This window comes from Chinchilla lanigera, unplaced genomic scaffold (assembly GCF_000276665.1).
Source record: "Chinchilla lanigera isolate Chin_1 unplaced genomic scaffold, ChiLan1.0 scaffold00130, whole genome shotgun sequence".
Lineage (NCBI taxonomy): Eukaryota > Metazoa > Chordata > Mammalia > Rodentia > Chinchillidae > Chinchilla > Chinchilla lanigera.
The window spans coordinates 2,799,035-2,826,557 of NW_004955531.1; the positions used below are offsets into that span (position 1 = coordinate 2,799,035).

General features: G+C 35.8%; 1 protein-coding gene across 1 annotated transcript in view; it reads right to left on the reverse strand.

Moving 5' to 3' along the window:
* Positions 1–26,328, reverse strand: part of LOC102020708 — a 38,155-nt gene extending 11,827 nt beyond the window's left edge. Inside the window, exons 1-9 of the mRNA XM_005410140.1 lie at positions 25,971–26,328; positions 16,206–16,325; positions 15,738–15,857; positions 13,747–13,866; positions 13,252–13,371; positions 5,728–5,847; positions 3,884–3,949; positions 1,914–1,991; positions 459–578 (exon numbers count right to left, since the gene is read on the reverse strand). Of these exons, the coding sequence (XP_005410197.1) occupies positions 459–578; positions 1,914–1,991; positions 3,884–3,949; positions 5,728–5,847; positions 13,252–13,371; positions 13,747–13,866; positions 15,738–15,857; positions 16,206–16,325; positions 25,971–26,199 (1,093 nt within the window). The 5' untranslated portion in view covers positions 26,200–26,328. The remainder of the gene's footprint in view (positions 1–458; positions 579–1,913; positions 1,992–3,883; positions 3,950–5,727; positions 5,848–13,251; positions 13,372–13,746; positions 13,867–15,737; positions 15,858–16,205; positions 16,326–25,970) is intronic.
* Positions 26,329–27,523: the final 1,195 nt, after the last annotated feature.

The window sequence follows — 27,523 nt, forward strand, 5'->3', positions numbered from 1 at the left end:
GCTCATGTTCTGTCATAACTTCAGTTTGCTCAAAACTGGAAAGATCCACTGTTTCACAATACTCATCTGGATACACTTGTGCCCCCGGCACCGCAAAGGAGGAGGAGGTTAGAAAAGATCTAAGAAAATGAAAGACATCATAATACACTACTCTAAAACCTTGCGTCCACCAAAAAAAAAAGAATGAGTGCTTAAAGACAAAAATTTTAGCATATTTTACATTTAAATACATTTTACATTTCCATCAATAACTCATTCCAAATTTGTAGGTAAAGGAAAGATGATTTCAATTCCATTTGAAAGGAGTGAGCTAAGCCTTGACAAGTTCATAAATATAAAAAAGAGAATCTAAAACAAAGTTTATTTTCAATTCTGTGTCACAGAGTCTCACAGAACTCTGTATAGGGCATATCAAAAGATATTTTTTCAGTTCAAGATCCAAAGAGAGATACAATTACCCTGAATTCCTAATGTCCAAGATGGAAAATCTCCTTGCTTCTTTTCTGTCACTCCTTCAGTTTGGTCAAAACTGGAAAGATCCATTGTTTTACAGTAGACACCTGGAGACACTTGTGCTCCTGGCACCACAACAGAGGAGGAGGTGAGACAATAAATACAAAAATTAAAACATCATAAAATACTACACTGCAAGCTTGTATCAAAAAAATAAGAAAAGACTGAGTGCTTAATGACTCAAAGTTTTCAGCATATTTTACCCTTAAACAGTTAACAACTTCATAAACTATTTAATTCACATTGATAACTAAAGGCAGGATAGTTTCAATTCCATTCTTTGGGCTCCCTTAATGTTTGATAAATTCATAGACTTAAAAAAGAGAATCTGATCAAGAAATCGACCAATAACAAATGCTGGCCAGGTTGTGGGGGAAAATGTACCATTATCCAGTGTTGGTGGGAGTGTAGACTGGTACAACCACTGTGGAAAACAGAGTGGACAGTCCTCAAAAAACCAAGGTGAGAGGTCACGTTCGACCCAACAATTCCCCTTCATGGTATTTTCCGAGAAGAATTAAAAACGTCATGTCAAAAAAAAAATAAATAAATAAATAAAAAAAAAAATAAAAACGTCATGTCAGAGCAATATATGAGCACCCATGTTTACAGCAGCACAGCTTGTAATGGCTAAAGCCTGAAAAGAACTCAGATGCACAACAACTGAGGAGTAGATAAAAAAGCTATGGTATCTTTATACAATGGAGTAGTACTCAGGTATAAAGAAGGATAAACTTAAGGCTTTGGTATGAAAATGATGCAATTTGAGAACATATCATAAGTAAAATAAATCAGTCCCTTACGTGTAAACACCATATTGCTTCCCTAATGTAAGAAAATGTAAGAATAAATGAGTTCCAAAATGTAAAATAAATATTGTGCTAGGGGAAGAAACCCATCAAAAGTATGTAACAACTGGGAGGGCCAAAAGGAAAAAAAGCATAGGCGAAAGAAAGAATGTATATAGATAGATTAATAGATAGATTATAGATAGATAGATAAACACAAGATAGCTAAAATAATTATACTATTAATTCCCCTTAGTTGGTTAAAAATAGCAGTCTTTGCTTATATTGTTGGAGTAAGCTTTCATGCCTATATCTCCTAATCAGCACAAGTATATTCCAGGTAACAATATGCTTTATATTAACCATTGGTAATCATCTATTATCATGTTTTAAAATTCTGTATCAATTTCTATTATTTTTTCTCTTTACTGCAAAATTTAGGAAATTTTAAAAGACAATCTTTCGAGACTCTATTTTCATATTTTTTATGTACAGAGTCTCACATAACACTGTGTAGGGCAGGTCAAAGATATTTATTTCAGTCACCTTTCTAAATTCTAATACAATTACCTGGAATTCCCAATGTCTAAGATGGATCATGTATTTGCTCACCTTCTGTCATACTTTCACTCTGCTCAAAGCCAAACATGTCTATTATTTCAAAATAGTCATCTGGAGACGCTTGTGCACCTGTTACCACAGAAGAGGGGGAAGTGGAAAAAGAACTAAGAAAATTAAAGACAACATAATATACTATTCTAAAACCTTGTTTCCAAAATGTAAGAGTGAGTGCTTAAAGGCTCAAACCTGTCAGCATATTTTACCCTTAAATACATTTAACATTTTTATCAATAACTTATTCCAAATTTATAGGTAAAGGAAAGATAGCTTCAATTCCATTTGAAAAGAATGAGCTAATCCTGGATAAATTCATAGATTTAAAAACGAGAATCTTAAAAAAAAGTTCATTTTAGGGGCTGGGGATTTAGCTCAGCTGCACAGCACCTGCCTGGCAAGCACAAGGTCGTGAGTTTGATTCCCGGTACCGGGGTGAGGGGGGGAGTTCATTTTAAATATTTTGTCACAGGGTCACACAGAACACTCTGTATGGCATGTCCAAAGATGTTTCTTTCATTCCACTGTCAAAATACTAATACAATTACTCTGATTTCCTAATGTCCAAGATGGATCAGTTTTTGTTCACTTTCCAGCATACCTTCAGTTTGCTTAAAACTGGAAAGTTCCACTGTTTCACAGTAGTCATCTAGGGACACTTGTGCACCTGGTACCACAAGAGCGGAGGAGGTAAGAAAAGAACTATGAAAATTAAAAGCATCATAAAATGCTACTCTGTAAGTTTGCTTCTAAAAAAAAAGAAATAAATGAGTGCTCAAAACCTCACAGTTTTCATGTTACGTTTACACGGTTAACACTCTCATAAGCAACTCCATCCAAATTTACAGGCAGCATAGTTTTAATTCCACTTGAAAGGACTGACCTAATCCTTGATAAGTTCATATTCCTAAAAAGAGAATTTGATCAAGAAATCTACCAATAACAAATGCTGCTCAGGTTGTGGGGGAAAAAGTACTCTTCTCCAGTGCTGGTGGGAGTGCAGACTGGTACAACCACTGTGGAAATCAGTGTGGACAGTCCTACAAAAATTAGGATGAGAGGTGGCATTCTACCCAGCTATTCCCCTACTTGGTATTTTCTCAGAAGAATTAAAAACGTCATACCATAGCAATATATGTGCACCCATGTTTATAGCAGCACAATTTATAATACCTAAAACTGGGAAAAAGCTCAAGTGTACATCAACTGAAGAATGAATAAAAGAGATATGGTAGCTTTCTACACTGGAGTACTACTCAGGAATAAAGAAAGATAACTCTAAGGCTTTTGTATTCAATGGATATAACTTGAGACCAAACTCACACGTAAAATAAATCAGAGTCATATGTGTAAACGTCGTACAGCCTCCCTACTGTAAGAGAATACAAGAGTAAATGAGATTCAAAATGTACAATAGATATTGTGAGAGAAGAAAAGACTGCTGAAAAGGAAAGCACAACTGTAATGTGGGCAAGGAGAAAAGAAGGAAAAAGAAAAACATTACAGATAGATAGACAGATAGATGGATAGATACATAGATACATAAATACATAGATGTACAGACACAAGATAGCTAAGATAATTGTACTTTTAGTTCTTTAGCTGGTTAAAAGAACAGTTTGTGCTTACACTGTTTCAGTAATTTTTTATGCCTATATCTTTTAGTTTAGAAGCTACATTGCAGATAATAACATGCATTTTATTAACCGTTGTTAATCCTCTACTACAGTGGGTTAAAATTCTGTATCATTATTTTTATTGTTTTTCCTATTAACATGTAATTTTTAAAAAAAAATTAAAAGACTTTCTGATGAGAATCTATTTTCAATATTTTGTCATATAGAGTCAAAAATAACACTGTGTAGGGCATGTCAAAGGTATTTCTTTCAATCCACAGCTCAATTCTAATCCAGTTACCCTGATTTCCTAATGTCCAAGATGTATCATCTCTTAGCTTTCTTTCATACCTTCAGTTTGCACAAAACTGGAAAGTTCCGCTCTTTCACAATAGTCATCTGGATACAACTGTGTACCTGCCACAAGAGAGAAGGAGGACATCAGAAAAGAACTAAGAAAATTAAAAGCATCATAAAATACTACTCTATTGAGGAATGGATAAAAAAGCGGTGGTATCTTTACATAATGGAATATTACACAGCTATAAAAAAAGATAAACTCGAGGCTTTTATACGTAAATGGATGCAACTACAGACCATACTCATAAGTGAAATGAATAAGACTCACATGTGTAAATAACATATTGTCTCCCTGGTATAAGAACATGAAAGGGTAAATGAAATCTCAAAGGTACAATAGGTAGTGAGAAAGGGAAAGAAACTGTTCAAAAGGAAAGAATGACTGCGATGAGGGAAAAAAGAAAAGAAAGAAGAGAGGGGAAAAAAATATACATATATACACAAAATGGCCAGGAGAATGGTAGTATTAATTCCTATTGCTTTCTTAAGAGAAGCAATTGATATTTAATTGTTTGATCATTCTTTATGTCTGTATTTGGTTATCTGAGTAACCAGTATGAAGATAACTATGTAATACAGCAACCATTGTCAATTTCTTTTCACCTTGTCTGAAATTCTGTATTGTTTTTATTGTTTTTGTGTTGTTTTGTTTATGTCTGTGTGTTTGTTAACATGTTTTTATTCTTCTATCTCTAAGAATGAAATTTAAAAAAAAAAACTAATCTCAAACCTTGCTTCAAGAAATAAGAAGGAGTGTTTAAAGACTCAAAGTTGTCAGCATGTTTTAGACTTAAATACATTTCACTTTTTCATCAGTAACTTATTCCAAATATATAAGTAAAGGAAACATAGTCTCAATTCCATTTGAACAAAGTGAGCTAATCCTTGAAAAATTCATGGATTTAAAAAAAGAGAACCTGAAAGAGTTTGTTTTCAATATTTTGTCATATACAGTCTGCCAGAACACTGTGTAGGGTATGTCAAAGATATTTCTTTCAGTTCACTGTCTAAATTCTCATACAATTACCCTGTTCTCCTAAGTTCCAAGATGGATCATCTCTTTCTTCACTTTCTCTCCTGTATTCACCCTGCTCCACACAGAAAAGTGCCCCTGTTTCAAAACAGTCATCGAGAGACACTTGTGCAACTGGCATCACAAAAGAGGAGGATGTCAGCAAAGAACTAAGAAAATTAAAAAATCATAAAATACTACTCTGCATCTCTTTATCAAATAACAAGATAAGGCTGAGTACTGCAGGACACAAGAGTTTTCAGCATATTTCACCCTTAAACTGTCAACACTTTCATAAACGAATTAATCCAAATTTATGAGTAAAGGCAAGACAGTGTCAATTCCATTTTTAAGGTGCAGGTAATCCTTGATAAATGGATTGATTTAAAAATGGGAATGGAAAATTTTGTATGCATGTATTTATATACAGGATAGTTAACATAGTTGTTCTACTGTCTTCTATTTCTTTGCTGAAAGAAACTGTCAATGAGTCCTTGATTGATCAATATTACATGTCTCTATCTGTTTTCATGAGAAACCACTTTGAAGTAATCAATATGTAATACAACAAGCACTGTTAATTTCCTATGACTTTGCAACTCTGTATTGTCTGTACTGTTCTTGTGCTATTTTGTAAAAGGTTGTCTGTTTGTTAATGTTTTCCTTTTATTTTTAAAATAAAAAAACAAACAAAAAAATAAAAAGGGAATATGACAATAATCTCTTTTCAATATTTTTCATGTACAGATTCTCACATTCCGCTGAGTAGAGCATGTGAAAAGTTATGTCTTTCAGTCCGAAGTCCAAATAGTAATACAATTACCCTGATTTCCCAATGTCCAAGATGGATCATCTCTTTGCTCCCTTTCTGGCATATCTTCAGTTTGGTCTAAGCAGGAAATACCCACTGTATCCCAATAGTGAGGGGTAGACACTTGTTCACCTGTCACCACAAAAGAGGAGGAGGTCAGAAAAGAACTAAGAAAAGGAAAAACATCATAAAATGCTACTCTGTAAGCTTGTTTCCAAAAAATAAGAAATGAATGAGGGCTTAAAGCCTCACATTTTTTCAGCATATTTTACATTTAAACAGTTAACACTTTCATGAGCAACTCCCTCCACATTTACAAGTAGGAGTAACATAGTTTCAGTTTCATTCAAAAGGATTGACTTAATCTTTGATAAATGCATAGACTTGAAAAAGAGAATCTGATCAAGAAATCAACCAATAACAAATGTTGGCCAGGTTGTAGGGATAAATGTACTCTTCCACAGTGTTGGTGGGAGTGTAGACTGGTACAACCACTGTGGAAATCAGTGTGTACAGTCCTCAAAAAACCAGGATGAGATGTCCCATATGACACAGCTATTCCCTTCTGGGAATTTTTCCAGAAGAATTAAAAACATCATGCAAGAGCAATATATGTGCACCCATGTTTACAGCAGCACAATCTATAATAACTAAATCTTGGAAATAGCTCAAAACACATTTATCCAGGCATGGATAAAAAATGGTATTTTATTGGAATGGACTATTATTCATGTTTAAGGATAAACTCGAGGCTTTTACATGTAAATGGACGCATCTTGAGACCATACTCACAAATGAACTAAATCACACATATATAAATACCACATTGCCTCACTAGTGCAAGAAAATGTATTAGTATATGGGATCCAAGCGTATGATAGATATCATTAAAGGAGAAGCAATTACTCAAAAGGAAAGAACAACTGTGATGGGAAAGAGGAGAAAAGCATGAAAGGAAAGTAAAAAAATTTATATAGATAGATAAATAGATGTACATTGACAAGATAGCAGAGATAATTATGCTATTAATTCCTCCACATTCATTAAAAAGGACAGTTTGTGCTTTTAGAGTGTAAGTTTTAATGCCTATGTGTTGCAATCTGAGCAATTACATTGCAAATAACAATATGCATTATATTAACCATTGTTAATCATCCATTATCATATTTGAAATTCTGTATCATTATTTTTATTGTATTTTTCTCTTTAACATTAAATTTTTTGGGAAAAGAGAAACTGAGAAAAATCTTTTTTCAATATTTTGTCATGGAAGGAGTCTCATGCAACAGTGTATAAGATATGCCAAATATATTTTTATACTCCACTGTCCAAATCCCAATACTGAGGGAAGCAACAAGGAAGTGGCCCCATCTCTGTGGACCTCTCCTTTGGTGGGTAAGGCCTGCACCTATGCCCCGCCCTGCTCTTTTGAGACAGGGAAGCTGTGCAGGAGCAGCCCCGGGCTCTGTAGACCTTTGGTTGGGAGGTGAGGCCTGCTCTCCCTCAACCAGCTACCTGAGGAACCTGGAGCAGGGGCCCCTGTCTGGCCACCATCGGGTACACAGCTGAGGCCCACATGCTTTCCATTGATGGCCTGGAGACCCTGGTACCAAAGGCCAGCACTCCCCCACCATCGCAGCTGTGGTCTGAGCTGTGTACCCCAGCAATTGCCTGGGGATCCCAGGTCCAGTGGTCCACTGCCCTCTAACACTTTGGGATAAGTCTGCTATCCAGGTAAACTAAGGTCCCTAGAGACCTTCAGTGAGCTGTCTGGGTAGCATGTGGCTCAGCACTTTCCATCCAACATTCAAAATGACAAGACACAGGAGTAAAATGCAATCTCAGAACTCAACTCCACCCAGAACAAGTCCAGGAGACACTGACATAAGAGAACTTGGAAGTCACATACCTGAAATCTCTGAAATGATCACAACTGAAGTAAAGAAACAACTCCAACAGGCCACAGAAGAAATCAGATCACAAATAATCGCCCAGGTAAAAAAAGAAATGACATCAATAATGAAAGAACTGCTCAGCACATCTAAAGAAGACAGACATAAAAAAATAGATGAGCATAAGAAAATGATGGAAAAATTAAATGAACAATACAGGTCAGAACTACAATGCATGAAACAGATTCAAAGAGACATCCAGGAAATCAAAACTTCCATTGAAAGCTGGCAGGGGCTGGGGATTTAGCTCAGCAGCACAGCGCCTGCCTGGCAAGCGTGAGCTCATGAGTTCGATTTCCGGTACCAGAGAAAACCAAAAGCCAAAAACAAAAAAAGAAAGCTGGCAAAAGCATTTGAATGAAGCTGAAGAAAGAATCTCAGATATTAAAGAAGGATGGTAGCTAATAATTATGAAAGGAAGGATCTCTCAAAATCAACAAGGATCCAGGAAAAGTCAATTGAACACCTGCAAGATGAGGCAAAAGGAAATAATGTAAGACTAATAGGAGTCAATAAAACAGCAGGAGGCAACACAAATGACATAAAAAGAATATTTGCAGAAATAATAGCAGAAAACTTCCCAAGCATGGAAAAAGATTCTGATGTATAGGTAAATGAGGCATACAGAACCCCAACTAGCTATAACCAAATTAAAACACACCCAGACATGTAATAATCAAGATCCTAGATATCCAGCAAAGAACAGAATATTAAAGGCTGCTAGAGAAAAGAAACAGATCACCTATAAAAGAAAGCCCATCAGAATCATGGCAGACTTCTCAACACAAACCATCCAATCAAGAAGAGCTTGGAGCAAAGTATTATAGGTCCTGAAACAAAACAGCTTCCAGTCAAGACTGATCTATCCTAGCAAACTATCCCTCAAATTCAATGGAGAAATAAAATATTTCCACAACAAAGAACAACTGAAGAACTTCACTAGTGCCAAACTAACCTTACAAAGAGAATTAAAAGATGTTCTAGACAGAGATAAAAGTGACCACAATCTCAAGAACAACAATAGAAAGGAACCCTCAAGCAGAGCAAGCAATTAAATAGATAGCAAAAGTAGGAAACCAACAGCAAGTAAATAACATGGCAAAGATAAGCCAACATATCTCAGTTATAACCATTAATGTAAATGGCCTCAATTCACCAGTCAAAAGAAACAGACTGGCAGAGTGGATTAAGAAACAAAATCCCACAATTTGCTGTACACAGGAAACACACTTCACTCAAAAGGAAATCCACAGACTGAAAGTGAAAGGATGAAAAACAGTTCTCCATGCAACAGGATCCCAGAAAAAGCAGGGGTAGCTATTATGTTTGCAGCTATTATGTTTGCAGCTATTTTGTTTTCAAACTGAAAACAATCAAAAGAGATAAAGAAGGTCACTACATACTAGTTAGGAGAAAACTGCAAGAGGAAGAGATAACAATCATAAATATGTATGCACCAACTATCAGAGCACCAAATTATATAAAACAAATCTTAACAGACATCAAAAACCAAATAATTAATAACATTATTGTAATAGGGGACCTTAGCATCCCTTTGACACAAAGAGGTAGGTCAAATAGAAAAAAAAATCAGCAAAGAAATAATAGATCTGAACCAAATCTGTGAACAAATTGGCTTAGTAGATGTATACAGAGTGTTCCACCCCACAACAACAGAATACACATTTTTCTCAGCTGCACATAGGACTTTCTCTAAAATAGACCGTATTCTAGCCCATAGAGCATACCTAACTAAATGCAAAAGAACTGAAATTACCCCATGCATATTATCTGACCACAGTGCAATGAAATTGGAAATTAATGACAAAAAGAACTCCAAAAACTCCACAAGCACTTGGAAATTAAATATTAACCTCCTGAACAACCAATGGGTTACAGAAGAAATTAAAGAAGAAAATAAAAAATACCTACAAGAAAATGAAAATGTAAATACAACTTACCGGAATCTGTGGGATGCAATGAAAGCAATTCTCAGAGGGAAACTCAGAGCAGTGAACTCACATATGAGGAAAACAGAAAGAGAACAAATAAATAGCCTAATACTGCTCCTCAGAATCTTAGAAAATGAAGAACAAATCAAGCCCAAAGCCCAAAGAAGGGAGGATTATAAAGATCTTGGCAGATATTAATGCAATTGAGATGAAGAAAACTCTACAAAAAAATAAATGAATCAAAGAGTTGGTTCTTTGAAAGAATAAATGAAATCGATCAACCCCTACCTAACATTATCAAAAAAAGAAAGGAAAAAACTCAAATTCATAGAATAAGGAATGAAAAGGATGAAATAAGTACAGATCCTACAGAAATTCAAAGGATCATTAATACTTACTTTGAAAATATTTACTCCCATAGGATAGAGAACTCACAAGAAATGGACAGATTCCTACATATGTATGAACTGCCAAATTGAATCAAGAAAATATAAAAATCCTGAAAAACCCTATATCAATTAATGAGATTGAAAATGTGATTAAAAATTTACAGACAGAGAAATGCCCAGGCCCTGATGGATTTATAGCAGAATTCTATAAAAAATTCAGAGAAAATTTAACGCCAACACTCTTCAATCTCTTCAATGAAATTGGAAAGGAAGCAATTCTCCCTAACTCATTTCTAGAGCCAAGTATTATACTGATACCAAAACCTGAGAAAGACCCAACCAAGAAAGACAACTACAGACCAATCTCCCTAATGAACATAGATGCAAAGATACTCAATAAAATACTAGCAAATAGAATGTAGCAAATCATCAAGAAAATAATACAACATGACCAAGTAGGATTCATTCCAGGAATGCCGGGATTTTTCAATATTTGCAAATTAATTAACATAATACACCGTATCAATAGAGCCAAAGACAAAAACCACATGATCATCTCAATAGATGCAAAAAAAGCTTTCAACAAAGTCCAACATGTATTCATGAAAAAAACACTACAGAAAATAGGAATAGATGATCTTTTCCTCAATCTGATCAAAGCCATCTATGACAAACCAACAGCCAACATCATATTAAATGGACAAAAACTAAAAGCTTTCATTTTAAAGCAAGGAACAAGACAAGGATGTCTACTGTCACCAGTCCTATTCAACATAGTTCTGTTTCTTTTTTGTTTGTTTGTTTGTTTGTTTTTTTTCCGGTGCCAGGAATTGAACTCATGACCTCATGCTTGACAGGCAGGCGCTGTGCCGCTGAGCTAAATCCCCAGCCCTTATCATAGTTCTGGAGGCGCTAGCCAGAGCAATTAGACAAGAGAGAGAAATAAAAGGAATAAGGGTAGGAATGGAAGAAGTGAAATTATCACTGCTTGCAGATGACATGATACTTTACATGGAAGACCTCAAAAAATCCACCAGAAGACTCCTTGAACTAATCAACAAATTCACCAGTGTAGCTGAATACAAAGTCAACACTCAAAAATCAATAGCATTCCTATACACAAACAACAAACAGACTGAGAGAGGAATTAAGGAAATCATACCTTTCACAATAGCATTCAAGAAACTGAAGTATTTAGGAATCAATCTAACAAAAGAAGTAAAAGATCTATTCAATGAAAAGTACAGTACTCTGGAAAAAGAGAACGATGAGGACTTCAGTAAATGGAGAAATACTCCTTGCTCATCGATAGGAAGAACTAACATTATGAAAATGGTTATACTACCAAAATTGTTGTATAGATTCAATGCAATTCCCATTAAAATACCATTAGCATACCCTAAAGATCTAGAGAAAACATTCCTAAAATTCATCTGGAACCAGCAAAGACACAGAATAGCAAAAGCAATCCTGGGCAACAAAGACAAGTCAGGTGGAATCACATTACCTTACCTGAAACTGTACTGCAAAGCTACTATAATAAAATCAATCTGGGGGCTGGGGATTTAGCTCAGTGGCAAAGCGCCTGCCTGGCAAGCGCAAGGTCATGAGTTCGGTTCCCGGTACCGGAGAAAAACCAAAACCAAAAAAAAAAAAAAATCAATCTGGTACTGGCTCAGAAATAGACCTGAGGATCACTGGAACAGAATGGAAGAAACATCCATGAGCACAAACACACTGAGCCACCTACTCTTTGACCAAAGGGCCAAACAAGCTCATTGGAAGGAAGATAATCTCTTTAACAAATGGTGCTGGAAAAATTCGCTTGCCAGTTGCCAAAGACTGAAAATAGACCCAAGTTAATCACCATGCACCAAAGTAAAGTCAAAATGGATCACAGATCTCAATATTAAAACAGAAATACTAAATCTATTGGAAGAGAAAGCAGGTAAAAATCTTGAAGACATAGGGATTGGAAGAGTTCGTGAACAAAAACCAAACTGCATGGGAAATACTTCAAAGACTCAACAACTGGGACCTCATCTTACTAAAAAGTTTTTGTACATCTAAAGAAATCACCAGCAAAGTAAACAAGAAACCCACAAATTGGGAAAAAATTTTAGCTGGCTGTCCCTCGGTCAAAGGGCTTCTATCTAGAACATATAAAGAATTAAAAAACATCAACCTCCCCAAGTTCAAAGACCCAATCCTAAAATGGGCATCTGAGATGAATACACACTTCTCACATAAAGAAATACAAACGGTAAGTAAATACATGAGAAAATGTTCAACATCATTAGTCATTTGAGAAATGCAAATTAAAACAATGTTGAGATTCCATCTTACCCCAGTAAGAATGGCTAACATTAAGAAATCAACCAATAACAAATGCTGGCAAGGCTGTGGAGAAATAGGAACTCTTCTCCACTGCTGGTGGGAATGCAGATTGGTGAAACCACTGTGGAAATCAGTTTGGAGATTCCTCAGCAAACTAGTTCTAGAGGTCCCTTTCAACCCAGCTATTCCCCTTCTGGGTATTCTCCCGGAAGATCTAAAGACAGCATATCACAGTGATATATGTGCACCTATGTTCATAGCAGCACAATTTGTAATTGCTAAATCATGGAAGCAACCCAACTGTCCATCCACTGAGGATTGGGTTAAAAAATTGTGGCATTTTTATATAATGGAATATTACTCAGCTATAAAGAAAGATAAACTCGAGGCTTTTATAGGTAAATGGGCACAACTAGAGACCATACTCATAAGTGAAATAAATCAGACCTGCATGTGTACAAGCAACATATTGCCTCACTAGTGTTAGAACTTGAAAAAGTAAATAAAATCTAGGAGGTATGTTAAACATTGTGAAAAGAAACTGCTCAAAAGTAAAGAGCAGCTGGGATGATGGAAAAGAGAAAAGAAAGAAGGGGGAAATTATGTAGATATGCACATACAGGATACCTAACATAGTTGTACTCCTGACTTCTATCGCTTTACTGAAAGAAACAGTTAATGATTACTTATTTGATCAATCTTGCATGTCTCTATTTGTTTTCCTGAGTAACCACTTTGAAGTTATCAATATGTAATACAACAACCATTGTTAATTCCCTGTCACCTTGTCTGTAATTCAGCATTGTTTGTACTATTCTTGTGCTGCTTTGTAAGTGGTTGTCTCTTTGTTAATATGTTTTCATTCTTTTATTTCTAAAATTAGAAAACAAATTCTAAAACTATTACCTTGATTTTCTAATGCCCAAGATGCATCATCTCTTGGTTCACTTGCTGTTAAACATTCAGCTTGGTCATAGCAGGTAAGTACCACTGTTTCCCAATAGTCATCTGGCCACAATTGCATGTCTGGCACCACAAAAGAATAGGAAGTCAGAAAACACAAAAGAAAATTCAAAGCATCATAAAATAGTATTCTGCAACCTTATATCGAAAAAATAAGTAAAGACTGAGTGCTTAAAGTCTCAACATTTTCAGCATATTTTACCCTTAAACAGTTAACACTTTCATAAAGCACGTAATACAAATTTATAAGTAATCAGGATAGTTTCAATTCCATTCTTCAGGTTCAGTTAATCTTTGATGAATTCCCTGTTTTTAAAAAGGGAATATGACAAGAGGCTATTTTCAATGTTTTCCATATACAGATTCTCACATTCCACTGAGCAGAGCATGTGAAGAGCTATGTGTTTCAGTCCATGGTCCGGATAATAATACAGTTACCTAGATTTCCTAATGTCCAAAATGGGTCATCTGTTTGCTCCCTTTCTGGAATACCTGCAGTTTGGTCAAAGCAGGAAAAATCCACTGTATCACAATAGTCAGGGGTAGACATTTGTGCACCTGTCAGCACAAAAGAGAAGGAGGTCAGAAAACAACTAAGGAAAGTAAAAGCATTACAAAATATTGCTCTGTAACCTTGCTTCCAATAAATAAGAAATGAATGAGTGCTTAAATCCTCATAGTTTTTGTCATATGTTACATTTACAGAGTTAACAGTTTCAATAGCAACTCAGTGCAAATTTACAAGTAGGAGCAGGATACTTTCAATTCCATTGGAAAGGACGGACTTAATCTTTGATAAATTTATGGACTTAAGAAAGAGAATCTGATCAAGATATCAACCAATAAAATGCTGACCAGGTTGTGGGGAAAGAGGTACCATTCTCCAGTGTTGATGGGAGTGTAAAACCACTGTGGGAAACAGTGTGGACTGTCCTCAAAATATTACGATGAGAGGTTGCATTCGACCCAGCTATTCTCCTTCTGCATATTTTCCCAGAATTAAAAACATCATGATCTAAGTCTTGGAAACAACTCAAATGCACATCAACTGAGGAACAGATAAAAAACCGTATGGTATTTTTATACAATGCAGTAGTCCTCAGGTCTAAAGAGGGATAAACTTGAGGCTTTTGTATGAAAATGATGCAAGTTGAGACAATACACCTAAGTGAGATAAATCAGACTCATATGTATAAATATCATAGTGTCTCCCTTGTGGAAGAAAATATAAGAGTAAGATCCAAGATGTACAATAAATATTGATCAAGGGGAAGAAACTGATTAAAAGGAAATAACAACTGAAATGTGAGGAAAGAGAAAAGAAGGGAGGCAAAAGAAAAAATGTACATAGATAAAGACATAAATAGTTAGATAGTTACATAGATAGATAGATGGATAGGTATACATAGGATAGGTAATACTATCAATTCCTCTTGGTTCAAAATAACAAGTTTGTGCTTATATTGTTTGAGTGAGTTTTCATGCCTATATCTTGTAATCAGAGCAACTACATTGCAGATAACAATATACATTCTAGTAACCATTGTTAATCATCTATTATCCGGGTCTAAAATTCTGTACTATTTTCTATTATTTTTTTCTCTTTAATGGAAAACTTTTAAAATAATTTAAAAAGACAATCTTTCAAGACTTTATTTTCAATATTTTTCATGTACAGAGTCTCACATAACACTGTGTAGGGCAGGTCAAAGATATTTATTTCAGTCACCTTTCTAAGTTCTAATACAATTGCCTGGAATTTCCAACATCTAAGATGCATCATCTATTGCCCACTTTCTGTCATACCTACAGTTTGCTCCCAACTGGGAAGTTCAACTGTTTCACAATAGACATCTGGAGACACTTGTGCCCCTGGCACTACAAGAAAGGAGGAGGTAACAAAAGAACTACAAAAATCAAAAACATCATAAAATACTACTCTGCAAGCTTGTATCAAAAAAAAGAAGAAAAGACTGAGTGCTTAAAGACTCAAACTTTTGCAGGGCATGGTGGCCCATGTCTGTAATTTCAGCACTCAGGACGCAGAGGCAGGAGGACTGTTTTGAGTTCCAGACCAGCCTGAGTGACAAAGTAACTCAAGTCAACCTGAACTGCATAGTGAGACATTGTCTCAAAAAGACAAAAAAAAAAAAAAAAAAAAAAAAGACACAAAGTTTTCAGCATATTTTACCCTTAAACAATTAACACTTTCATGAACCATTTAATCCAAATTTATAAGTAAAGGCAGAACAGTTTCAATTCCATTCTTCAGCCTCAGTTAACCTTTGATAAATTTAATGATTTGAAAAAGGGAATATGATAAGAAACTATTTTCAATATTTTTCACATATAGATTCTCACACTGCACTCTGTAGGGCATGTGGAAAGTTATGTCTTTCAGTCCATGGTCCAAATAGTAATACAATTACCCTGATTTCCCAATGTCCAAGATGGATCATCTCTTTGCTCCCTTTCTGGAATACCTGCAGTTTGGTCAAGGCAGGAAATATCCATTGTTTCAGAGTAGTAAGGGGTAGACATTTGTGCACCTGTCAGCACAAAAGAGAAGGAGGTCAGAAAAGAACTAAGAAAATTAAAAGCATCATAAAATGCTATTCTGAAATCTTGTTTCAAGAAATAAGAATGAGTGTTTAAAGACTCAAAGTTCTCAGCATGTTTTACACTTAAATACATTTAACATTTTCGTCAATAACTTATTACAAATACAAAAGTAAAAGAATCATAGTTTCAATTCCATTTGAATAGAGTGAGCTAGTCCTTGGTAAATTCATAGATTTTAAGAAAGAGAATCTGAAAAATAGCTCATTTTCAAAATTTTGTTATACAAAGTCTGACACAACACTCCATAGCACATGTCTAAATTCTAATACAATTACCCAGATTTCCTAATGTCCAAGATGGATCATCTCTTTGCTCCCTTTCTGTCGTAGTTTCAGTTTTGTCTAAGCAGGAAATATCCACTGTTTCACAATAGTCAGGTGTAGACACTTGTTCACCTGTCACCACAAAAGAGGAGGAGGTCAGAAAAGAAGTAAGAAAAGTAAAAGCATCATAAAATGCTCCTCTGTAACCTTGTTTCCAAAAAATAAGAAACGATGGGGGTTTAAAGCCTCACAGTTTTCAGCACAGTTTATATTTACAGTTAATATGTTCATGAGCAACTCAGTCCAAATTTACACTTAAGGGCAGCATAGCTTCAATTCCACTTGAAAGGACTGACCTAATCCTTGATAAATCCATAGTTCCAAAAAAGAGAATCTTATCAAGAAATCAACCAATAGCAAATGCTGGCAGGGTTGTAGGGGAAAAGGTACCCTTCTCCAGTGTGGGTGGGGGTGTAGACTGGTACAACAACTGTGGAAATCAGTGTGAAGAGTGCTCAAAGAGCTAGCATGAGAGGTCACATTTGAGGCAGCTATTCCCTTTCTGGGAATTTTCCCTAAGGCATTAAAAACATCACGCCAGAGCAATATATGTGCACCCATATTTATAGAAGCACAATTAATAAAATCTAAATCTCGGAAACAACTCAAATGCACACCAATTGAGGAATGGACAAGAAAGATGGTATTTTTATAGAGTAGAGTACTACTCAGGTTTAAAGAAGTATAAACAAGGCTTTTATATGTAAATGGATGCAACTTGAGACCATACTCATAAGTGAAATAAATCAGACTCACAGGTGTAAATAAATCATACTGCCTCCCTACTGCAACAAAATGTATTAGTAAATGAGATCCAAAACATACAATAGATATTGCTAAAGAAGAAGAAATTACTGAAACAGAAAGAATTGTGATGGAACAGAGGAGAAAAGAAGGACAGGAAAAGAAAAAATGTAAATAGACAGACAGACAGACTGACACAAGATAGCTAAGATGATTATGCTATTAATTCTTCTAAGTTTGTTAAAAGAATAGCTTGTGCCTATAGTGTCTGAGTATTTTTAATGCCTATGTATTGTAATCTGAGCAATTACATTGCAGGTAACAATATATATCATTTTAACCATTCTTAATCATGCACTATCACGTTTTAAACTCTGTATCATTAGTTTAATTGTTTTTCTCTCTTTAACATAAAACTAAAAAACCTTTTTAAAAAGAATCTGAGGAAAATCTGTCTTCGATATTTTGTCATGTAAGGAGTCTCACACAACAGTGTGTAAGACATGTCAGTTATACTTTTTCATACCACTGTCCTAATTCTAATACTGTTTGCCTGATTTCCTAATGTCCAAGATGGATCACCTCTTTGCTCACTTTCTGTCTCAGAAACACCTTGCTCAGAACAGGAAATTACCTCTCTTTCACCATACTCATCTGGAGCCTCTTGGGCCCCTATAACTTCAAAAGATGAGGGGGACAGAAAAAAACTAAGAAAAGAATCAGAACATTTTATTCTATAATCTTGTTTCAAAAAAAGAAGAAATGAATGAGTGCTAAAAACTGAAACTTTTCAACATATTTTACCCTTACCCAGACAACTGCTTCATAAACAACTTACTCCAAATTTATAAGGAAAGGCAAGATCACTTCAATTCCATTTAAAAAGACTGACTCAATCCTTGATAATTTCATAGATTTAAAAAGAGAATCTGAAAAAAGTCTACTTTCAATATTTTTTCATGTACAGAGTCTCACATGCCACTCTGTAGGGCATGTCAACAGATATTTCTTTCAGCCCACTGTCCAAAAACTAATAAAATTCCTCTAATTTCCTAGTGTCCAAGATGGCTCATCTCTTTCCTCATTTTCTGTCACATCTTCAGTTTCCTCAAAAGTGGTAAGTCCCACTGTTTCATAACAGTCATCTGAAGATACTTGTGCACCTGTCACTACAAAGGAGGAAGAAGTCAGAAAATAGCTAAGAGAAGTAAGAACATCATAAAATACTACTCTGCAACCTTGTTTCCAAAAAAGTGAGAAAAGAATGAGTGCTTGAAGACTCAAAGTTTCCAACATATTTTACACTTACACAGTTAACCCTTTCATGAATTTCTTAGTCCAAATTTATAAGACAGGATAGTTTCAATGCCACTTCAAAGGACTGAGCTGATCCTTGATAAATTCATAGATTTAATAAAGAGATTCTGAGAAGAATCTATTTTCAACGATTTTCGTGTATAGTGTCTAGCATACCACTGTTTAGGGCTTCTCAGAATATATTTCTTTCAGTCCACTACCTAAATACTAACAAAATCATAGAAGGTAACCTCAAAATATCATTGCTGGTAGTTTAGTTCAAATTACTGTATATTATTGTCTTATCTTCCGTAGTCTACCATAGTACTTCTAGATTTTTGACTGATTGCTTTGGTAATACACAGGATTGCTTTCCAAAATAAAACTCCCATAAATAGTGCCAAAATTAAACAAGATTTCTGTGTTTCAAATCATTTAACTAAGTTTCCCACAGGGCTGATCAGAGGACCTACATTAGAGATACTTAGAGAAGTGTCGCAAAAAAAATTACAGGTGTTCTGTTATACGGGAGGCAATCATACCCAGAAAAGGAAAAGTAATCTGAAAAATAAATCCTGTAGATCAAAATCAAATATCTGGACTGTTGAAAAACCAAAGCAATTTGCCATGGGCAGTGCCTCCCTCCCTTGGAATCCTTTACTGAGGGTGCGCATCATGTTGGGAGCAGTCAAACAGCATGAGGGAGGGGAGACTGCACTGTACAGGCCAGGCTCCTGGGATAGACTCTCTACATACTCTGCCTCCCACCTGGAAGAGGAAACCTGGCATTGGAGTAAACTGTGACTGGGGCCGCTGGAAAAAGGAGATAGCAACATGCACATGAGCAGCTCCCCCACATCCTCCCAAACACTGGGAACGCTGTGCTTGGCAGCATCCTACCCACCCCCCACCACCGTGCATCCACAAAGTCCTCTGCCCTAGGCAGAGACTGAACTCTGTGAACTGTGGGTGGCACCAAGCCTGATGGCAGGAACCTATGGATCACATGCCTGGAGACACTAGGGAGTTGGGAGACTGAACAGAGTCGGTACAGCATGGGTGATTTTCCATTGTTCCCCCAAAGACTGGAAAGATCTGACTCGGTGGGAAATCCTATCTGCTGCCTACTGTCCTGCATAGGCAAAGCAGGCCCTCTGCCATGCCTGCCAACTAAAGCAAGTTCTGGGGATTGGAAAGTGGAGCTCTTGAGGCAGGAATGGGTGGGAATCTAAGTGCAAAGGAACAGAAGGGGTTGGCTGGAGCGAGAGCTTCCAGTGATGTAGCAGGCAGAGAGCTCCTACCGGAACACGGACACAATGATGACATTTGCACAGAAACCAGGGAGCTAGACTGAGAGGGCATTTGCAGAAGTAGAGGGAACCCGGAAGCAGGGAAACCTATTTTACATAGTCCTTTTCCAAAATTAACTGAAGTGGCTGGCTCTCAGGACAGAGACAAAGGTCTGTACTTAACGTCCAAAGCACTGCTTGCACCCAGGAGGTGGATCCAGGTAGAGAGACAATCCTTACCTCTCCAAGGCAGGAAGTCAGGTAGACGAAAGACAGCAGAAAGCTGACCTGGCTCTTCTCAAGTGGGCTATGACTACAGCAGGAAGAAAAATGTGTGAACATTCTGGCTGTAAGTTAGTGGGAAGGGGTGTTCTCTTGCTTATGTGTCTGTTCTGGGTTTTCTCTGTTTTTTTTCTTTCTTTCTTTGATTCTTGCTTCTATATCAATTTTATTTTTTAACTTTAATTTTTTTAATTTTTGAAGTTTTTTTCCCTTTATTACATGCTTTTAATCTTTCTTCTCTTTTCGACCTACATTCCTTCCTAACCTATGCTCTTTGCCATTCCTTATTTTACATATTCCTCCTATATTCCCTCACTCGTTTTTTACCTTTCATGTGACATACCTACAACAGGTGCCTGTATGGGTACAAAAGAGAATAAGTAGTGTTTTATTTGTATTTTAGAATCAACAACTGGGATCTCATCAAATTGGCAGCTTTTGCACAACGAAAGAAATTACCAGCAGAGTGAAGATACAGCTCACAGAATGAAAAAAACTTTTACCAGTAATACTTAGACAAAGGACTAATATCTAGAATATACAAAGAACTAAAAATAAAATCAGACCCCCCAAATTTAAAGATGCGATCCAAAAATGGGCATCTGAAATTAATAGACACATCTCAGTTGAAGAAATACAAACAGCAAATCAATATATGACAAAATGTTCAACATCACTGGTCATTCAAGAAATGCAAATTAAAACAACACTGAGAAAGAAAACACTGACATTCCATCTCACTCCAGAAAGAATGGATATCATCAAAAAACTCAACCAGTAACAAATGCTGGCAAGACTGTGGGGGAAAGGGAGCTTTTCTCCATCATTGATGGGAACATAAATTGGTACAACCATTATAGAAATCAGAAAGGAGAATACTCAAAAAACTAAAACTAGAAGTTTCATTTGACCTAGCTGTCCCACTTCTAGGTACCTTCCCAACTTACCACACTGTACCACAGTGATATATGAAGACCCACACTTGTAGCAGCAAAATTCATAATAGTTAAATCTTTGAAACAGCCCATATGCCCATCAACAGATGAATGGATAAAGAAAATGTGTTGTTTACACACAATGAAATACTATTCTGCCATAAAGAATAAATGACAAACATCTGGCTGTAAGCTAGTGGGAAGGGGTGTTCTCCTGCTTATGTGTCTGTTCTGGGTTTTCTCTGTTTTTTTCTTTCTTTCTTTGATTCTTACTTCTATATCAATTTTATTTTTTAACTTTAACTTTTTTATTTTTGAAGTTTTTTTCCCTTTATTACATGCTTTTGATCTTTCTTCTCTTTTCTCTTTTTGACCTACATTCCTTCCTAATCTATGCTCTTGGTAGGTAAAGGAATTCATTTTGAGACAATAATTTTAATTGAAATAAATCAGACACACTAATTTAAATATTCCATTGTTTCTTTTGTGTGAAAAACCCAAAGGGTAAATATGGAGCAACATGGAGGACGGATACTGGGCGCAGGAAGAACATGTTCAAATTGGAAAGGGGACAAGGGAAGGGGGGCAGGGAGGGAAGGAAAGGAAAAAGGATTAAAAAAGAAAATTAAATGGAAAAATAGAAACAAACTTTTGTAAATGGGGAGGGGGAGAAGTGTTAAAAGGAGAGGAGGGGAGGAGAATGGGAAAAAAGAACTAAAATATATTGTGTAGTGGTACAAATTTCCCACTATGAATGTGATCATCATGTATGGAAAACATGCACTAATAAAAAAGTAAGGAAAAAAAGCAAAAGCAAATTCTTATCTATTAAACTGACTAAATGAAACAGTAACTTCCTTTAGAAACATGAAATTTACTTAAGAATTATTACTCAGGAGAGAGTACTCATTGCAGAGAAACAATGTTACTTTTACATTTCAATGTTATGTTACTTGTTTTAAACTTATTCTACCAATGCCTTATTGACTATATCTCTCTTTGCCTTGCCTGAAACAAGCGTGTAAATAGCAATCTTTGTCTATTTGATGCCCTGATATCCTCTAAGTGCTTATAATAGTGCCCAGGGAGCAAAAATAAACATTTCAAAGGAAGAAAGGAGAGAAAGGAATCAGAAAGCAAGAGAGGGAGAGAGGGAGGTGAAAAGGAGAGGAGGAGGAAGGGGAGAGGGAGAGTGACAGAGTAAAGGGGGAGAGAGAGAGACAGAGAGACAGTGAGCACAAGCAGAAAGAGCAAGCAGAGAGATCCAGGAGAGAGCAAGTAGACAAAGAGAAAGGAGAAAGGAAAGAAGAGGAGGAGAGGAAGAGGGGGAGAGGGAGGAGAGCAGGGAGAGAGGGGAGGGGAGATTTTGAGAAATTCCTATTCTAGGTATCTCCCCCAGCTATTTTAAGATATAATACCACCACAATAATACATGCATACCATGTTTATTACAACATTACTCATAATAGCTAAGGTTTGTTTCCAGCCTACATATCCATCAACAGATGACTGACTAGAGAAAATCTGTTATTTATACTTAATGGAGTGCTACTCTGCCATAACATTACCTAGTGAAAACTACTAAACATCATGCATTATAAACATTTACCGATAAAAATATTTAAAAAGTAAAGTTTCTTGCACTTAAAAGAAAAAGTAAGCAAACCCTAACTAGAGGAAAGGTAAAGAAGTCTACAAAACACAGCAAAATTAAGTTTCTAAGTACAAATGACAAAGGAAACATTTACCACATGGGAAGAGGAAAATACTATTTTTCTAAGAAGTTTTCTAAATTGTATGCTATAGTCAAAACAAAAATTTAACACCAGTAGGTACTCAAAACAGTATTTATAATTGAAACAGTAAAGGAATCTAAACAGAATTATGATTTCTATCCTTCACTCAAATTGATAAAGCACCTATCCCAGGACAGTGTATTAAGTTACATGTGCACGGTAGTAACCAGAGAAACTAGTAAGAAGTAAATATCAAGTGATACATTCAAAAGGAAATACAAATCCTTCAAAACACTAAAACTAGAAATTCCATTTTAGCTTGCTACTCCCTTTCTTGGTATCTTCCCCAAAGAGTCAAAGACATATCACAGTGACACTGAATATGCATATTTATAGCAGTGCATCCCATAATAGCTAAATCTTTGAAGTGGTCTATATATCCAGCAACAGATGAACAGCTAAAGAAAATGTGGTATACGTACATTAGAGAGTACTACTTAGCTACACAGAAGGATAAATTTGAGCAATCTGTAGCAAAAATGATGCACCTCTACACCATAATATTAAGTGAAATCAGTCGGACATACAAGCTTAAATATTGCACAACTTCTATTATGTGAGAAACACAAAGGATAAATACTTTAAAAAGAAAATACGAGAAATAGAGATAAATCTTTTGCAAATGGAGAAGGGATCTAGAAAGGGAGGGTAGAGGAGAGAAGGAAGGGAAAAGGCAATAACAAGACATAAGATATGCTAATTACATATTCCCTAAGGTGAATCCAAACATTAGGTCTTGCAAATATGTACTAATAGAAAATTGAAAACAAAAATCAATTTTAGAAATAAAATACAAGGAAAAGCCCAGGTGTGGTGGTGCATGCCTATAATCCCAGCACTCAGGAGGCTGAGGCAGGAGGATTACCATGAGTTTGAGGTCAACCTGGGCTACACAGAGAGTTCAAAGCTAGCCTGAACTACCTAGCAAGAACCTGTTTCAAAGAAAGGAAGGAGTGAGTGGTACAAGAGTTCAAAAAATATACAGGGAGATAAAATATAAAGGTAACAAAAATATAGAAACCAAAATAGAAGTGAACAAATAGAAAGCAAACAAATCAAAAAGTCCTAAAATGTCAACATTTACCTTAATTTTACATTGAAATGTAGAGATGTAGAGAGGAAAAAAAACCACATTCATAGTAAATTCTATTTACATGAAAACCATTTCAAATTTAATAACATACACAAATTTAAAAAAATCATAAAAATGGTATATAGTGGAAAATGTAATAAGAATAAAATGAAAAGTGACTGTATTAATATCAACTAAAGTAAATGTCAGCACAAAAATATATTACCTGAAGCAAATAGAAATATATATAATGATAAAAGGATCATAAAAGTGTTTTTTATTTTGTTTTTTTGTTTTTTTTTTTTTTTGGTTTTTCTCCGGTACCAGGAATTGAACTCACGACCTTGCGCTTGCCAGGCAGGCGCTGTGCCACTGAGCTAAATCCCCAGCGCCGTCTTTTTTATTTTAAAGAGAGGGAAAAAAAAAGCAATAAAAATGATACAGAATTTCAAAACAACATGATAGGAAATTAACAATGGTTATTATGTTGCATGCTGTTATCTTCAAAGTAGTTGCTCAGATTACCAGATATAGGCATGCAAAATTGATTAAAAATATGAACACTAACTGTTCCTTTCAATGAACTAATAGAAATTAGTAATGCAATTATCTTAGCCATCTTATATATATATACAAGATATATATATGATATATATATCATGTATATATATGATATATATATTTTTTCCCTTCTTTCTTTTTTCCATTCCCTTATCCCACTTGTTTTTTCCTTTTGAGCAGTTTCTTTCCTTTTCACAATATCTATTGTACCTTTTTGATCTTATTGACTCTTTCAGTTTCTTACACTAGGGCAATAACATGATGTTTACACATGCAAGTCTGATTTATAGCACTTATGTGTATGGTCTCAAATTGCATCCATTTACCTATAAAAGCCTCAAGCTTATCTTTCCCTATAGCTGAATAGTACTCCATTGTATAAAAATAACTCATTTTTGGCTGTGGGGAAAAAGGAACCCTTCTCCACTGTTGGTGGGAGTACAAACAGGTACAACCACTGTGGAAATCAGGGTGGAGATTCCTCAAAAAACTAGGATTACAGGGCCCATTTAACCCAGCTATTCCCCTTCTGGGCATTTTTGCAGAAAAACTAAAGACATCATACCACAGCTACATATGTGCAGCCATGTTTATGGCAGCACAATTTGTAATAGCTATATCTTGGAAACAACCCAAATGCCCAGTTTTAAGTTTAATATAAAATAATAGAGCCTCAAATTATTTGCAGCAAAACTAACAACAAAATCTAAATGAACTATATAATATATATATATAAAAAACACGAGCAAAAGCAGAATACACATTTTTCACATCTTTGAAAGAATCACCAAGATAAAATTTATCTTCAACTAATGAAACAACTTGAAATAAATGTAAAATAATTAAAAACATACAGAAGATGTTATCTAATCCTAATGGCCACAAACTGGAAATCAACTGAAGACAACAGGAAATTTTCTACACAGGAAAACTAAATACCACACACCTCAGTGATATCTCAAAGTAAAAAACATCTCAAAATAAGGAAAGTAGTTAGAAAAACATTACCAAAATAAACTAAAGATAAGCAAAAGAAAATAAATAATGAAGACCAGAATTCAGTGATATATAAAACAAACCAATGGAGATATGTAACAACAACCTGCACCTACAAAAAAATTAATGAAGTTGACAAACCCCTAGTAAAACTAACAACAAAAAAAAAAAGCAACACACATCACCATTATCAGGAATGAATCAAAGAATATCATTAATCATCCTGAAGCAATTTAAAGTGTTACAAGGAAATAACACAAAGATTTTGACAGTCATAAATTTAATACCTTAAAATACATGGACCAATTTCGCAAACAGTAGAACAATGAAAATATTCTGTTTGTGACGCTATTCTATCATTTTGAAATATTTCACCATTTGGGGAAACTATGTGAGAGACAAACAAGACTTCTCAGCATTGTTTCTTATAACTGCATTTGAATCCACAGTTATCGCCCCAATTAATTAGAAGGAAAAAAGCAATTCTCATCTTTAAAAAAGACGAGAGAGTTTCAACTGGAAAGTCTGTTTCTGCCTTTAAAGTTGGTAACTAAGTACTGAATACTCCAAGATCATAAGTCATTATTAAACCTCTCTCCTTTAAATTGTAGGTACTGGGAATTACGTCCTACGAGAGGCAAACTGACAACCTCAACGCTATTTCTCACATTTACCCATTAAAACTAAGAAGTTGCCCATCCATCCGTTCAATTCCCCCTTCAAGAGCAACGGAAGAACATTTTCACCTGGTTCCCTTGGCCTGTCCCGTGCAGTTGGTTGTCTTTCCAGCAACTTCACTCGTTTCCTTTTGCCTCTGACTCCTGGGAATCGGGTATCCTTCACAAGTTGGTAAGCTTCTTCAGTCAGCTTGTTCACCCATCCAGGGTCCGCTTCTTCCTCAGCAGTTCCGCTGGCCCGACTTGGGCGTGAGGAGCCAGATACAACACCTTCATGGCGAGAAGCCGAGTCTTCCATCGTGATGAACGGATGAGACTTTACCTCACCGTTCAGACAACGTTAAATACACAACTAGGTTTCAGTTTTCCTTATTTACCGTTTCTGTGTAACAGCCGTCGGCCATTGCTTAGCCTCCTTCGACCGGACCACCGGCGAGGCCCTTAGTTTAGCCCCGCCCCTCACGCAAGGCATGCTGGGACCGGCTGCCTAGGTGTCTTTGTACTACGTCATTATCTAGGGAAAGAGGTACACCTGTAATCCCAGGATTATGGGATTAGGAGCCAGGAGGATCACAAATTCGAGCTCAGTTTGGCACTTTATCAATTTAAAACATACCTGTCTTACTATATAATTTTTTTTTAAAAGCCTGGGATGTAGCTTCATGTCAAGGCACTGAGTTTAATTACCAATCCTGAGGGGGAAAATCAACAAGCAACACATAGAAAATATTACCAAGCACTTAGGATATACCAAGTTCGGCATACCCTTTTTTAATGGGATTGAATCCATACATCCTCACCCCTTCTTTTTTTCTTGTGACAGGTTTCGGCTACACTATGCAGTACAGCCTGGCCTCGAACTCACAGCTATCCACCTGTCTCAGGCTTCCAAAGGCTGGGATTACAGATGATGAACATCATCCATGGCTGCACATCCTTTTTTGAGACAGGTCTCTCAGGAATTCCCTATCTTGTCAAGGCTGGGCTTCAGCTTGTTCTTAGACTACTCCTGAAGGAAACCTTTGCAAGTTCTGATAGGTTATCTGTAATGTAAATTACAAAGCCAGACTCAATTAGTTTAAAATCTACCTTCTTCAGAATTTCATGCCAGCGTCATCATAGTTAAATGTATTATTACAGAAGTAACAGACTCAGTTTATATTTGATGGATTAATTTATTAAGGATGTCAAATTGTGTAATATGTGTCAAATTCAGTACTCAAATGTTGTCATTATAGGAATAGTTTAAATGAAGGATTCTAAAATTAATGTTAAATAGAAATATTTAAAAGTACAAAAATTCTTAGAGGTTTACCTTTTTTTTTGTCTTTTTGAGAAAGGATCTCGCTACGCAGTTCAGGCTGGCCTTGAGCTTACTTTGTAACCAAGGCTGGCCTGGAACTCACAACGATCCTCCTGCTTCAGCCTCCTAGAGGGCTGGCATTACAGGTATGCGCCACCAACCCCTGCTAAAGCTTTACTTTAGATCATTGCAAATGTGTGTTATTTTCACCAAATCATCCCGACTACACTAACATACATGGACAAGATTAATAAAGTCATCATTGTAGACAAAATAATGATTATGAATCTGTTTTAAAAGTACCTGCAACATTCTGGTT